The sequence below is a fragment of the Halictus rubicundus genome, chromosome 9 (genome assembly GCF_050948215.1).
Source record: "Halictus rubicundus isolate RS-2024b chromosome 9, iyHalRubi1_principal, whole genome shotgun sequence".
In the NCBI taxonomy this organism is placed as follows: domain Eukaryota; kingdom Metazoa; phylum Arthropoda; class Insecta; order Hymenoptera; family Halictidae; genus Halictus; species Halictus rubicundus.
In genome coordinates, this window is record NC_135157.1 from 13635601 (window position 1) to 13652388 (window position 16788).

General features: G+C 45.1%; 1 protein-coding gene across 2 annotated transcripts in view; it reads left to right on the top strand.

Moving 5' to 3' along the window:
• Myb (proto-oncogene like protein Myb) overlaps nucleotides 1-16788 on the top strand; it is a 43103-nt gene that overhangs the window by 11465 nt on the left and 14850 nt on the right. For both annotated transcript variants that reach the window (XM_076793147.1, XM_076793148.1), the window contains exon 2: nucleotides 15655-15820. In XM_076793147.1, the coding sequence (XP_076649262.1) occupies nucleotides 15655-15820 (166 nt within the window). The remainder of the gene's footprint in view (nucleotides 1-15654; nucleotides 15821-16788) is intronic.

Below are 16788 nucleotides of genomic sequence, written 5' to 3' on the forward strand. Positions count from 1 at the left end.
AAAAACGCTGATGCCTTCTTTCTTTCGATTTTGAATTTTCTAGTGGAATTTAGCTCGCCGATTGCTATCTCGGAAATAGCTATAAGCGATTCACAGTAGACTGAGATGAACCGTGTCTTCGTTTCCGTCTTGTGAAACATCACTTAAAAATTATGTGCGTACAGTACGCTCCAAAAAGAAGGGTCCGAAGATACCTATTCTATTCAGTGACGTCGCACTGCAAGCCCCAAGTGTGGAGTTCTCATCGCTAACTACTTCACCGTAAGATGAAGATGTTAGATATCGAATAAAAAAAAAAAATGTTGTCGTTTGAAAGTAAACGACAATGATGCTGCGGATCTATTCGTATTCTTTTATGCGTACTCGCCGAACGAAGCGCAGATGATGGATCCCCTTTGTGTACTCGGCACGTTATGTAACATCCTGTATAATCAATACTTTCGAAACGTGTTTAGGCAAGTAGTAGCGACGACGACTGGTCCGACGACCAATGGCTGCCAGTGGAGCAGGTATACCGTGCTCGCACGATTTCTCGAGTGGCGCTTTCTAATTCCAACCGACATGGTTCGCGTCTTCGTCGGTCGTACACACGCCTCTCCATCAATTGTTGCTCGTAATTTGCATATCCCGAATTCTATTTCACTGACGCGTACGTAATCGGGATCGCCGGTGATTTTAATTACTCCACATTTAAGCGAATTAGTACTTCCTTTCACTGAAGTGTATTTTTGGGACACCCTGTATACGCGAAATTAACCAGTTAACTGTTTCGACCTCTTTGAAAAATGTGTACCTAAGTTGCGTCGCAAAAATTAACCGCTGTTTGAATTATAGCTGTTTTGACCAGTATACTCGTCACGACACAAAATATTGCCATTTCTTCACGACGAGTATACTCGTCAAACACAGTTAACTGTTTAGAAGTGTTTGAAAAATGTGTACCTAAATGGAGTCGGTAAGTAAATAATAACACAAAATATTGCCGTTTCTTCGTGACGGGTATACTCGTCAGAAACAGCCAACTGAGACGTCTCTGAGAGGCCGTGTTAAAGCGAGGGAAAATGATCTAGCAAACGATGATCTTGTGCCAGGTTCCATTCAGGGTTTTTTCGTGGCGTTATCACCTTGGCGCGTTCGCCTAGGCGCGTCATTCATGAATCAGCTTGGCCGCGCGAGACCGCTAGACGCTCGAGTAAACGCGCGTCCGTGGTTCATTGAGTAATTCCTCGCGGCGAGATTACCTTGCACTTGTCCTCTCGGGCACACGTAACTCGTGATGTCATCGGGCAACCTTCATTATCCACGGATCCGTGGCGATGCTCCGCTTTTTGCTCCTCAGAGATTGCCCCCGTAAACGAAGCAGCGCCATCCGTGACGACCGTTATCCGCTCGACACGTAATTCTCGCGAGCGCCGAGGTCGATCTACTGCATCGTGCGTGCAATAACAGTAATCCCTAGTAGACACGTGCTGCTCTTGCCACCGGAGTCACGTGTTTCAACATGGAGTCGTCTGGCCTAGAACCTCGCAAAAATTAGTTCCTCTTTTCCTGCGTTTTCCCTCATTTTCGCTAACCCTCCGTGGGCAACCTGGGTTCTTCATCAATTTCATTCCTCAATATCTTTTTCTCGGGCGATCCCCAATAGCGTTTTCCCCGAACATTCTCTCCTACAATTTCAAGTATTTCAATTTTAAAAAATTATTCAGTCCATGTAATAGAAGATACGTATGCATAACCTCAATACAAAACAGTCGTCTCATTTTGTGACAAAAATTTCCAAACTAGGTCTAAAAATGATGCTCTAGATTAGAAGACCCCCTCATTTCGAAGTTCATTGTCATTCGACATACTCATTAAGCCAGCACGTGCTCAAGACAAGATAAGTATTAACATACGGGTTTGACTTGACCCAAAACTGCGTCGAGTTGGCATTTGCTTGCTAGCGCAATACTTAACAAATTTTTCATTCCTTGCCATTGGCATTCGAGTAATTGATTCCTTCGAAGAAACAGTCGAATGTTTAAATTTAAACATTTTTCGTGCTTCATAATTCGATAGACTCTCCCAAATTGGTACATTTTCTCGCAACACTATGAACGTCTAAAGAACGCTCGGAATCGGCCCGTCCAATGCTTTTTTTTTTCGAAAAAATTCTCGGAATCGCGTCTCTCCTCGACCATCGCGGCAAGGACTTGTCTAAAGCTTCCGAATGTTAATGTAGCCGTCGGACAACGTGTCATTAGTCGAAGAAATACGATCGGTCAGCTTGAGCTCGGTTTCGTCTCGCGAGTCATCGAGATGATCGGCGACAAGCGGCCGGAACCCAGGCCACGTAACACGTAACGCGTTCCACTCGGGTAATTTGTCACGATCACCTGTCTTCCCGATGATAAAGCAGAAGAAACCGTGTTCCCGTAGGATCGGTCCCGTATAGCCGGGGCCGCGCACCGGTCTCTCCACCGAAATTCCGCATATTTTATCTGGGCGTTCCCTTTTATCGGCAGTCCCGCGGCATCGGCAGCTTTTTAAAGCCACAAATTGAAGAATGCGCGCGAGACCGAGCCGGAGAACCAGCGATCATGGGTGGATCATGCTCGTTCTTGTTGGTCCGAGGCGTGGTGTAACGGGAGGGGGTGGGTCGTGGGGGTAGCAGCTGACGCGCACGGACGAATGGATCTTTGCACCTGGTCCCCCGACTTTGGAGAATCGACGACAGAAATCAATTGTGGCCGGGGCTCGTAGCACGCGACCAAAGGGGCCGGCGTCGATAACAGTTTGCATTGACCCTCGGTCTTGACCCGTTACTCCGAACGAATATTGACTCGTCTCGCCGATAACATCGGAGGTCCTAACGATTAACGCTATCTACCAAATGCATACCTGCAATCGTCTGCGCACTGAGAAGTCCACCCTTTACCTTTTTTTTTTTAATTTCGGAAACGTTTCGATATATGCGAAATTTTGATCATGATCTTTTGACGAAGCTTTCACCAACATATTCGCTACAATTTTCCGATTAAAATGATACCAAACACGGTGCAATTCGGATCGGATTTACTCGTTTAATCCACGATGTAATGGAACCTCTACTATCCGAACTAACCAGTGGAATTAGTACCTAGCTAGGGTACTATCTTTATCCTTACAATAATTAAATAGCAGGTATGGTAGAAAATTTCCTGGCTCGAAGGTGCGAAAATTTGGGCCTTTGCCTGCTCCGTTAAAAATCTTAAAAGTCTCAAACGAGCATACTCCATCCCACGCGATTTATTTTTCCACGCAGCAACCTTCTCTCAGCGTGCTATTCTGTTCTCGATACACCTCGCATTTCCCGCGGCATCGATCTCGAGGTAATCGAACTATCGGATAGTTTTCTTCGTAAAATTTCCCGCGGCGGACGAAGGCGAGAGGGATGAGGCTGGTCGGGACCCGTTAGAAGGGAAGAATAATCGGATCGTTGACCTGTATCGAGTCATTACGGGGTTTCGTTATCGGCGATCCTTTGAAAATCCTGGCCGATCTCGCCGGGTTCGTGTCCGCGGAGGAAGCACAGTGCGCGTCCAGCTGTGCTCCTTTATTTCGTCGGGGCAGCCCGGCCCGACCCGGCCCGCTAGCGATACGATCTTGAAAGGATACAAGGAGCAATGGCGCTATGGGTGCCGTCTGGTTTTCCCGACGAACCATGACCACGGGTCCTCGGTCGCGTTGCTCGAGAAAGGGACATCGGGGCTGGCACCGCGCGCAATGACCTTATTGTTGCGTGACGAGCAACATGCGGACGGAAGGAAGGAAGCGAGGAAAGAAAAAGAAGGACTGTCCGGGGCCCAAGGGCCCCCGGCTTTCTAGGAGAGGGGAGGGGAGTACGGCGCGAGTGGAAGCGAGTGGAAGCAAGCCAACGTCAGACAAGAAGCAAGGAAGTGGTCGAAAAGGGGGATGGGAGGGGGTGGGGGGAAAGCTTCGGAACTTCAGGGCAGATGTCCATAGAACGACGGTGGTGGCACGCACACACGATGGGTTCCCCGTTTCTCTCCCTTTCTCACGAGACGCTCGATTTTCGTCCCGAAATTCGTAAACTGCGAGGGGAACGAACGTGCAATCGCGTATCGACGGGAACGATTCGATGAATAGGTTCGTTAACCCTCTTCCCTGCTCGCGAGGACGGTATTTATTAGCCCGGAGAACCCGGTCCCTGCGCTGCGCTACGCTGGATAGCGCGCGAACGTGTTACCGATACGACGACGATCTTCGTCGCAAGCCGGCCGGAATCGAGCGTTTACCCGAAATTGCTGGACGACGTCTAATCAATGCACCAGAACATCTGTTCTTCGGTTCCATTCTCACGACTGTACGGCAATCGGAAAGCGAACGCGTCGACGACCGGCGTCGCGTGTGCGTGACCCGGCTGCGTTCGATGCGACGTCGTACGAATGTTCGCGGAGGAAAATTAAGTTTTGTAACGCTCGTATAAAGTTTATTTCAAGCAATTTACTTCTCTTCTTTCTTTTAAATTCTCTTTTAGTTTCAACCCCAACATTCTCATTGCTCATAAAAATACCCTTATACCCTTATTGGCCCTGCAGGCACTGACATACTTACAGTTACTGCGTAGGGTCCAATTACTGTGGGGGTACCAAGGACTGTGCCTATATTAATTATACTCCTCTTTAAAGCGTAACGAATATTAAAAAAGAGAGATATTAAATTTTTTTCCATTAAAATCAGTTAATGGTATATCTCTTTTTTTTTAATAAGCTCTGCTTTAAAAATGAGTATTATAGGCACAGGACCCCCACAGTAATTGCACCCCTTACCCTAGTCCCTAAAAATCAATGATAAAACAAAGAGTGGGTGTTCAGAGTGGTATAAGACAATAATTTCCCTTGAGGTGAGCAATTAAGAAAAAAATTGAGTCCCTTTTTTCGATTACAGAGTATCAGTATGCTTTGTAACAGGTAAAGTTCAGCAAAATAATTCAAACCATATTGAGTCTAAATAATTTTCTTGATCACCTTTTCTGGTACATTCAACAAATGCGTAAAGCCCGCAGTCACACGAGCTGTAATTTAACACCGCTACTGACCTTAATTTTATCGCATATTTCAAACGAAGTATGTTATTTTTCATTGATCTGCGGTCCGACTTACACGCGCAAACAGTCGAGGAGATCCGCGTACGAACGGTGGGCCATAGTGGTCGCGGCGCAACGCGAACGCGAAGCAGCCATCGAACGTAATTACGACGATCGTTATCACCGTAGTATGACGCCGAAAAGTCATGCAACACGCTCGCCAGTCCTAGACAAAGAGGGGCAGATGTTGCGCGGAGCACCTGCTTCTGTCGCCACCTTTCAAGGAAAAGCTAAGTTCGAGGGCCTGTGTGCGCGCGCGTTCCATTCATTTCTTCGCCTCGCGACAACCGACGCTTTCTTCCATCGTCGAGGTTCAGCCTAAACGATTGGAAATTTCGACCGGACGTCCTCGACCTCCGGCAGCGGTTTCGCATGCTGATTCGCGGAGGAACGGGAACTCTGACAGAGCCGATACGTTTAATCTATACGACCAGACCCATCCGCTGCGAGAAGATCGCCCGAAGAATTTTTGACCAGCCGCCGACTAAACATTTCGAATTTACGACGACTCATTGTTCGTTGGTTCAACCATACCGCAGGCCGTCTTCATTTATCTCCGTTAATTATCGTCGCGGATAAAAAAAAAACACGAATCTCGTCTTCACATTCTGATCCTATCTCTGATCACCGCCTGCCATACTGTGCCGAACAACTTCAGTTTTTCTGTTAGCAGGATTCATTTGCTAGACCCATGAAAATTTTGGAGAAATTATGAGTGAAAATAGTAGAAGTTGTTCCTCGGTCGATTTAAAAAATATGTATCACAGATCAAGTTACATGTACATGCTGGAAATTTCGTCGAAAGTGGTCAATTGGTGTACCAGTTATTAAAAATAGTGAGAATAACAATTTTAAGGTAATTCTACCTTTTCATTCCATTATTCGGCGATTTTCACCGTTTTTAATCGTATATGACTTACAAACGAATCGATCAATTTCGAATACGAATCTACGAGACACATTTCTTAAATTTTCGTTGCAGACCCAACTGAAAAATTGATTGTCATCTAGTAAACTAATCCAGCTTGGCAGAAAAATCGGAGCCGTTGGTTAAATTGACGAAAAAGTTATTCCGATTGAAAGTGTGTGGCATAAATTGTGCGCGGCTATCCGAACGACGTTGTATTTTTGTTTAAACGATCCTGCATAGTCGAGAGCGGCAGTGCAGCTGCAATAAACGGGTGGCAACGAAATTCCTCGGGCGTCTCCGTAATGGCGGCTTTCAACTTCCAAGGGTTCGAATCCTAGATTTGTGGGAGGGGGGAAGGGATTAAGTAGAATCTTTATGAAGCACACGATTTTCGAAAAGACCTCTACACGGTCTTGAAGTACCGGTTTGACGCCTTCTCCCGCTCCGGGAGACACAGTCGAACTTCTTCGGGGCTCTGTCTCCCGGTTGTTCGTGTTCCTTTTGGCTGTAACTTAGCCGCTTCGCGACGGTGCCTGGCGGTTGCGTCAGGAAATTTCAATTACATACCCTGTCGACCGACACAGGAAGTCCGAAGCACCGAAAGTAAGAGGATAGGAAGATATAAAATCCACCAAGATCCGATCACGATCCTCTTTCCCTTCCTGCGGGATCCGTCTCGCTTCCGCTCGGTTCTCCTTCAAGTTCTCCTTCTCTCTCTCTCTCTCTCTCTCTCTCTCTCTCTCTCTCTCTCTTCGATTTCTTTCCATCTTCTTCTTCGACCGGCTGCTTCGCATCGCTCCCTCTGCGACTTTCCACCGTGCATGAAGTCGCCGCCCTAAATAGCATTAAGTGTCGCGGCCATTTCGCTCGATCCCTCGCGTCCATCGCGATTGTCACGTGGCGGGTCACGAAACAATCGTGACGATTTTTATCTGTTCCGTGCCCGTCCACGTGCCTTCCTTTCGACTATCGCGATCGCATCTCGCGCGCGCGCTATACTGTTCCCTTTCCGCTTCCGTTTTACTTTACCCCCTTTCTTCCACGAAATCCGCCGAGGAGGATGCCACTTTCCTTGGCAAACGAAACTGTGCGCACGTTGATCTCGGTGTCATGGAAAGGGAAACACAATAGAAAGTACAAACAAACCGCGGATCTTTACACAAAATTTTCCGCATAAATTGTAGGATCAAACAAAAATATAGATATCTACTTCCAATAATTTTAACCCTTTGCACACGAAGCTATTTTAACTCCAACGCGAAACATTCCCTCCGACCTAGAATATTTTCCTTCTATATATATTTTTCATGTTGTACGAGACTGAAATGTTTAGTAATTTGTTAAATGCAAACGAATTTAATAATGTAAAAAATATGTTTGAATAATGATACAGCAATTTTTAGTGGCGCCTCACAGTCACCATTCGAGTGCAAAGGGTTAATAAACTGAAAATATTGTAACAATCTTCTTCACTTCTGATATTTCTACTGTTCTGTATTTTCCTTGCAGATCTTTGGCCATAAAATCCACAGTCTACTAAGTATTGTAAAATTAAGATGAATATGAATTGAAGAAAGTGTTTGTATTTACCATCGATCGTGTAACTCTCGTAATTATAATGTTTGGTATTATGAGAACACAATCTGGAGTGCATTGACAACAATATATCACTGTCAATGGCAGAGATAAAGGTGGCACAGCGAGCCTCTTATCGCCAGTCGTAAATTCCCTAAAGATAGAAAGTGCTACACTAATCTTCCCCGAGCCCCGATTAACAATGTTGAACAGTAGAACTGATTTCTTTCGAGACTCAGGAAGTGCGCTCTGCAAAGGATTAATTGGGAACCCGTGTTACGTAAGATCAATAACGGACGCTGTAGCGTAACGGATGTCGCCGGTTTTTTTTTTTGTGTCTCATATCTAGCGCCACGTGTTTCGTAATTAAAATGAAATTTAACATGTCGCGCGATCAGCGATCTATCGTCCCGTACGTTTTTTCGCAATCGCCGTCGATTCAGCGTTAGATGCTACATAAATATTCATCATTAGCGGCGGACGGTCTTGGTAATTTATTCGTCGCGCCGCCTCGACCGCTTTACAGCTCGGGACCGTGAAGTAAAAGTTCAAGTTTTTCGACAATTCGATCTTCGACTTCTCGAGTACGGTCACCAGACTGCAGATTTGCATTTGTAGAAGTTTACTTACTTATAGACGTTACAAGTTCGACTGGATATAGGGCAAGGTGTCAAACTGATAAGTCGAGGATGGCTGATAAGTCAGAAGAAGTCCTCGATAAGAGGTAGCATTCGAAGCATTTCCGGTTGGGCGGGGTACATGGACGCCATTTTTGTCGGACGCTTGTTAAATCCATAAAAATACTTTTATAAACTTATTTCTTACACATGTTATTGAGATTGTGAAGATCCATCTACGTGGAATTGCTCCACAAACTTATTTCCTTAGGTATATACTATTTAAAAAATGGCTGAAATCTTGGATAGACAAATTCTTCTTATTTTTATAAAGTAATGTAAAATGCTCACTTTCAATGCTCCGTAAACCCGGCGTTAAAATAAAAATCGCCCGAGAAATGATAAACCGTAATGTTATGGTGTTCGCGCAAGGCAATGTTTACAAACCAGTTTCTTTTAGCGTGTGCTGGCGTTAACGAGGGAATAATATTCGTCGAATGCGAAATGCTTAGGGCACAGCTCCGCAGCTCGAATTATAACCAGAAATAGTTCGAATTTGATTTACCGCGTCGCAGGTTCAGGGTCAACGGTGAGTTATTATTGACATGGGTTAAGTCCCGCTAAATGATTCGTGCCGCTGGTAGCCGGCCGGGCCATGGTCCGACCGGAAACATTTTATTCGAGCCTGTGTACACAGTTAATTCTATCTATCCGTCGGATAGCGCCGCTATCTGGCAGCGTGTATGTATACAACAGCTCGAGAGGCGGGCGTGCGCGCGCGCGCAGAATTTCGCGGATCGTGAGAATGCCCGGAGAAGTCCTGCGCAGAGCCCACGTGCCTCGGGATTTAAACTCAAGGATGCCAGCGACCGTTAGACTTCCACGAAGGCGAAAGCCTTTACATAACGCGAGGCGGACCGAACGAGGGGGGAAAAAGAAAACATGGAAAAAGGAAACGGTTACCGATTCGCGTTCTAACGCGTATTTACGATTCCCAGGTCGATTCCTGCCGTTTTTTTTTCCACCCGGTTCACGGGCAAACAGCGGAAGAGTTTTTCCCATATTGAATGAGCACGGGGGAAAGACGTGCGCCGGATGAACAGCCGCAAGATGGCGGCCCTGTACCGTTCTGTATTTTGAACGGAGATGGTCCAAAATAAACCGGACGTTTTTGGGAGAACCGTTGCGTCACAGGCTGGCCATTATCGAAAATTATTCGAAAGTTGTCGATTTGTGTTGTCGCTTGAAATAATCGTGTGCTAGTTTATTTGAACAGCCAAAGAATTTGTCCGAAATTATTTTGAATTTTCTGACGGTAGAATTTATATATTTGGCAACGATTTGCAAATACTGTAATTTTCGTTGTCGCCTGTGTTTGCACGAATGAAACATGATCTGAATATTCAAAGTTATTTATTGTAGTAATTGGAATGTAAATACTATTATTATATCTTGTATCAGCAATTGTTCGTGTCCCCTTCGGTAATATCCGTTGTTCAATTCAGTTGTCGGTACTTGTTTCATTTTTCGGAGGAAACAGAAATAGTTGATAATTCGTGGAACGTGAACGTCGATCGCCGGTACGAGACACAACTGGTTTATGAATTCCGTGCGTTTATGATGTGTCAGTTCACACGTGACCACATCTGCACGTGGTGCGCGGACCCACCTCCATTCTCACTTTCAAATTTGAATGGAGCCTCGGACACCAGACGGCCGTTGAAGAATTCCGCGCACGTTCTGCCTTCGCTTCGGACTTTCGATCCGACGTACAGATCTGAAAGTGAAAAGGAAGAGACGCAAGAATGCGATTCATACCTTCCCGTCTGTCCGACGTGGAAATCCTTGCCGATATCTTTTGTCGCATACAGAAACAGCTATTTTATCTCGCTTACATATTAAGCTCCCGCCTTGTTTCTTCCGCGACGACCCTCGTCGGAGCTACCCCAATCTAATAAATGTTCACTTCGGAGATTGAATATTGATAACTGAGCGATAGTGCTTTAACTCGTTGCCCGCCGCAGTTCAAAAATACGAGAGAAAATTAAATTAACTGTATAATGACATTCGTACCAACCACCTAGAACTGTTTTTGCCATTCATTTTATTTACATATAAAAATTAAAGCCTGTCCCATTTTTGGGACATTGAATGTACTATAGTATACGAACAAAAACAAAATAAAAATTATATATTTGTTTTATTCAGTGTCCCAAAAATGGGACATTGGCGGATAATGGGTTAACTTCATTGAAGGGCAGAATAATGTCTACAGTCGGACTCATAATTGATCGCACATATTTTAGATCAGAATAACATTTGTACAAATGGACCAAACGACTTCAGCTTTCATGCCAGGCTGGATGAATCAATTCAGTAGATGATATGAAAATTTGGAGAAATTGCATTTAGTTTGAATTGTGACGAAAAATTGTACAAGTTACTTTTCAGCAATTTTTTAGTTGAGAAAAGGCTACATAATTGAAAATATTTTTCACTCGAGCACGGACTCCTTTTCAACTTGCGTCCGACACACTCTGGTACCTGAACCCAACGGAATCTCTAACTCGAGGTCTTCTCATGGAGGTCTGGCTTTGGTAATAGATATACCGTGACTGGACACCGAGCTTGTCTCTGGAAGAACCCGTTGGAATTCTTGAGATTTAAATGTGCTGTCCCATAGTCCCCCCACTATGTCCCATAGCACATATCACAACTGTATTTTACATTTTATTCATAGGCGTACCTAAAAAGTACTTAGAAAAATTATTTGTTAATTCAAATATGGTGACTAGACTGCGGATTTTTATTCAAAATAAAATTTACATAGAGTTACATAGTTCTTTCCTCCAATAATTTTATTCAGTTGAAAACACAAGGGTGCCTTTAAATTCTCTAAATTTCCTTTTGCATTTGATCTAACGCTTTTTTTCATAACTGCAGGAAAACCAGGATAATTCTGATATTGATTTGCGACACAAGCGTACTTTGGGAGAACAAAGAAAAGACTTTCCGGACGATCGACCGCGGCCGCGTATCATCGGATCGCGCGGAGGACAATTAAAGGATGCAAGGGAGCATTTATTCGCATAGTGTCACGAATTCCTCGGTGGCCACGTTTTTTCCAGGCAACGCGTCCCGCGTGTCCAGGAGACACATTCCACCCGAACGAGGCACTCCCCTTTCGCTTCCTAACATTTCCTTGCGGCCGTGCGCGCTTCATAACGTATTCCCGACTCGTCCGCGGCCGTGAACGTAAACATACGCGCACCTGCAGAAAACCAATGTGCTCGCGTCGAAGATTGCGTTGCTAGGCTTCGCCAATTAGACGGTCAATTACAGGGCGCGTCGCTCTCCGCGACTCGTAAAAGTTCCCTTTCACCGTAAAACAGCTGCAATGATGGAAACGCGCGAAACCCCCGCTCGCGCCAATTTCTAGACACCGAGCTCGAAAATCGAAGAAGCACCCGTCCCTTGTCTCTTTCGCGAAAATTTCGAGATAAAAAGAAAATTCGCTCAATCTTGTACGGCAAGGTTTAACGTTGAAATGACTAATTTGCTTGAGTGAAACAGAAATGGGTTGAACTTCACCTTGGCAACCCAGAAATTTTACACTTTTTCTCAGGCAATCCTGTAGATCTTGACGAGGAGATGCCAAAAATCGGAGCTTTAGGGCGAGGAATTCGCTGGTTGAAAAGTTATGCGTGTTCAAAGTTGTCGCGTTAGGGGATGATCACGTCTACAGACTAGTGTCTCTAAAATGTAACAAAATGGTAGAAAAGTCGCGGAGTACGGGATCGACGGAACTTAAAATGTAACTTAAGTTTACTTTCCAGGGAATGCATTAGGGACAGAAGGAGGACTATCGATTTCAGGTTTTTTGGGGGTTTGTTTGTGAAGGTGTAGGTTTGCGTAAAATTCGGCAGCCGCTTCGAATAGGCTCGAGAGAACTGTATATCGATGCGAGGGCAATTCGTGATACCCCTTGTGCTTGCAGAAGCATTTTTCACCCTCGCGATTGCCCTCCTTTCTTTCTGTCTCTCTCTTCTCTCTCTCTCTCTTTCACCCCCAAAACAGCTGCGTGTACCGAGAGGAAGGTGGCCCTATGGCGTGTCTCGCAACGTGGTACAATAGGAGGTTATGAAACGATAGCGTTTGTAGGATATACCACGAGTACGTGAACACGAGACGGGCAAACATATGCGAGACGCAGATGGCTGGTGAACCTTATCGGTCCTCCATTATTTCTTGCGCGACCCGCGTCAAGATACTCGCAATTGTTCTCCGTTTGACCCAGAGCCGGCTAAGATCGTTAACGATAAGCCCCGTTGCCCACCCGATGAGTCAATTAACCCTTTGCACTCGGCGCTATTTTCAATCTAAAACTAAATTTTTCTTCCGTCTTACAATATTTTCATTTTATTCATACGAAACTGATCCGATTTCTACATATGATATTTAAATGTTTAGCAATCTATTAAATAGAAATTTTGTAATGTAACAAATATTTTGTACTATCTTTTGTAATTTCTTTGCTTAAAACTTTATTGCGTGGTCGTAATTTATTAAATCGTACGATAGCGAAATTAGAATCGTCCACTATTGTTCCTGGTGATGTTGCTTGGCGTTTGTACGATACATATGGTTTTGTAATTTCTTTGAAATGATGCCACAACAATTTCTAGTGGTGCTTCAGAGTCACCACTCGAGTGCAAAGGGTTGACAGTGCTTTCATTATGGATTCGAGGGGTAAACGGTACTTTCCTGCATTAAAATCGTGTTTCCGAGCCGGTGATCTTCAAGATCCATTCTAGATCGGCACACATGGCCGACATGAACAGTGTAACTGTATTCCGAGTGGTAATACATATTCCTCTTTTACAATCGTTTCATGCCATTTCGCGAACACTATCTACCCTAAACGCCTCGAACCCTTTTGTGTATCATTCTAGCCACTTATGAGCTCAATGACATTGGCTGTGAATACTTAACTAGGCAAACACTCGTATCGCCTGATCATATATATCCACAGTAGCTACGTTCCAATCGGCCATGCGCAAAATTTGTTTGCACCGGAGATAAGGCTTCACCACTTCGCGTTGAAATAATTGAATTCATTTAAACGTGACAAATGAACAAAATAAGAGTGATCTCACCGCGAGGCGGTGTGTCTCGCTTTGTACCCTCATCTCGAACCAGAATTCGCGCGCTCCGTTGATACGTACAAGAATGAACTGATCTGTTTCGCGATAACGTTATCGCCGCTGATAGCCCGAGCAAATACCCGAAAAGCTCAGTAGCTCCCTCAATAATGCTTTAACGCTACCCGACAGCGATGATCCGATAGTACCTTGAAGATCTAAAACTAACACTTTGTTGTCTCGAGCGGCTAACAATATCTTTCTGCTCCGATCCTTTCTCAACTCGTTCACGACAAAATTCGGGCGAAGCGAAATTCCTCCGATATGCCCTGAAAATTAATTTTCGTTTTTATTGAGGAAATCTCATAAGGGATTTATTACAACTTTAGGAACAAAACAAAGTGTACAGAGCAAATAATAAGGGTAGATATATCACTTTTTCGCTACTTGTTTTTTCTTAAACACGCATGTTAGTACAATACATTTACGAAAATTGCTGGTCAACTACTTTGGTCATTATTATTAGAAAATAAAAAAAAATAAATGTCTGGGCAGGTGGCTGCTCGCAGTGCAATTTTTATTTCGCATAAAAATCCGCAGTCGAATCACGAAGAAAATTAATCCGCAACGATAAACGGAGAATTGTGTCGCGCACACGTGACCGACCGTTGCCGGTCGACGCGCGTTAAAAACACAAAAGGAAGACAAACTGGTCAGAAATGAAGCGCCGCGCCGCGCGTTGTTGTACAACCGTTCGGAATTCCAAAGAAGCCGAGAAATTACGCGCGCGGTTCGTTTCGCTACGCTGATGTAGGAGGTGTCTTTACGACGGCCGCTGGCGGAACAAAAGGGTTGAGAATAAGCGCCGTTTGCCGAACGCGCTCGCATGACACGGCCGTGTGCAACGGAAACGCGGTCGTAAGCCGTGCTGAAACAGTAAACATAATAAGCGCAGGACCGTTGGCGGTTCGATTCGCCTCTGTGTATGTGTCGCAAGTGGTACGCGGTTTTCCCATACACGGCCGTGCTTCATCTCGGGTCAACCGGCGGCTATCGTGGCGAATTGCGTCATTCTGCGAACTTAGACGCCTCGGCGGCCATGCTGGAATGTATATGCGTCGCTAGAATCTAGATCTGTCCTTCATTTGACAATCTCAATTCGTCGCTGCGTATCAAGTCAACGGCGATCGGACGACAAATGCTGATCCCGTTCTTTGAATCGAATAGCTGAGATATAGCAAGGTTGGTTTAACCCTTTGCACTTGTATTTTGTGGTCACAGTGATGCGAAATTCACCGTTCAGAATTTAGGAAAAAGAAGAGAGTTTGTATTTATCGCGCGCCTATGTTTTCTCCAAAGGATACTCATCGACTGCAACAAAATAGAATTTTATTTCGGATTAAAGGAAATTGATGAAATATTTGTACAAGGTGGGGGCATTGTAAACCAAGTCACGACTCCAATGCTGAAATAAAGATTAGTAACATACATGTTTATCAGAGGAATTTTAGTGCACTAGCGCAACCTTCGTAGGATCGTTTACGAGAGAATCCGTATTTTTACGGGGAGTCTGTTCTAAACAATGGGGCGATGAAAGCGGCCAGGGGTGAGAATGAACGGCGCGACGATTCGCGGAGGAAGCGGACAGGAAGTCCTTGAAAACGAAGACGACGCGAAACCGCCGGTAACCGCAAAAACTGACACTCGCTGGGCCCTGTGGTCAAGATTGCCTCTTGGCCCGCCTTGGTCCCAGCAAGGGTGGAGAACAAAGGGGTGGCGAGCGCGGCGTCGGTTCTCCGACAAAGAAGAGGAAGAAACGCACTGGACGGATGGTCACCCATCCGTGATTTCCCGTCTTCGCTTTTGTACCGAAAAAAAGTAGCTGTATCCGTTACGCGTTCGCACGTATTCGATCTTCTGGCGAATTTCGGACCCCGAACGATAATGAGTTTTCGAGGGGGAGGGGCGAGTGGGGGCGGTAGAAGGAGCCAAATTGAATGGTAGGCTGCGCGTAAACGTGCGCTTAAACATCGTTTTGATTCCAGTTCATGAAACGAACCTGTTTCCTAACAATAATTATATTATTTCGAGGGGGTGGGGGTAGAAGGAAACGAAGCTGAATGATACAGGCTGCGCTCAAATATTGTTTTCAAACCTGTTTCCTAACAATATTATACAGAGCTCACAAAAAGACTCCCGGAAGTCTCGATCGGAGCGCAACGTTTACGATTTCCGTCTAAATTCGCCTATCGCAAAACAATGTTCTCTTTGTTTTGGTTCTAGATCGCGATCTGGGTACGATTCTAGTAGCGGCGGCGACTCTGACAACGAGTACAGTGGCATCGTCTGTCGAGGTGCTGCCAATCAGTCACAGAATCCGGCCGCAACGAACGCAAACGCACAGGGGCAAGGGAAGCACATAAACAAAGGAAGGTGGACCAAGTTGGAGGTAATTAAACAGAACACGCTATTTAAACTTAACGAGTAATCCGCATCGGCGACCGGTTTCCCTCTCGAGGGGGTTAGCGAAGTACGAACAATGATATTTCATTGGTACGGCACTGTGACGTCATTGTTCATTGTTGACAACTACATGCCGCGGAAGCGGCGTCAGCGGTCAGTAACAGTTGATAGTTACGTGACGCTGCTGTGGCGTCATCGGTCGCAACGGTACCAAGAATCCATTCATTCAACAGAGACTCGAGCTCAGTCAATGAAACAGTTTATCGATATCGCGGACCCGATAGTGATCCGAGTAGTCTAGTTGTTTCTACGTAGAATTCATTATTTTTATTATCAGTTTATTACCAGCCATGAAGTCCTTCTTTCACTTGAAATTACAAAATTGCATTCGATTCGCTTCCGAGGCTAAAAATTACTACACTGTCATTGAAAATAATTCGTATATTACTAAACAACTGTGTTTGACGAATAATTAAACGCGATAATGAGACACGAGAGTAAATACACTCGTATGGACAAAATGGCAAATAGTGTTTGCGCGAGAACTATACAGGAGGTCCCAAAAATTGTATACTTCCTTGAAAGGGGCGACTCCTGAGGTCATTTGCAGTAACTTTTTCCTTTGCGAAAATGTTCTCCGCGGCTTCGTTGAGGAGTTATTACCGAAAAACACGGACCAATCAGAGCGCGGCTACAGCGGACGGACGCCACGCCCCGCTCAGCTGTAGCTGCGTTCTCATTGGTCCGTGTTTTTCGTTAATAACTCCGTAACGAAGCCACGGAGAACATTTTCGCAAAGGAAAAAATTACTTCAAATGATCGGAGGAATCGCAACGAAGGAAGGAAGTACATTTTCGGGACACCCTGTGGACGGAAATTTCGCGGCCATTGTGTGACGGTCGAAAATTTCTGATCACCGATACGGATGAAAAGAGCGCGGCGTCCCATTGTTCT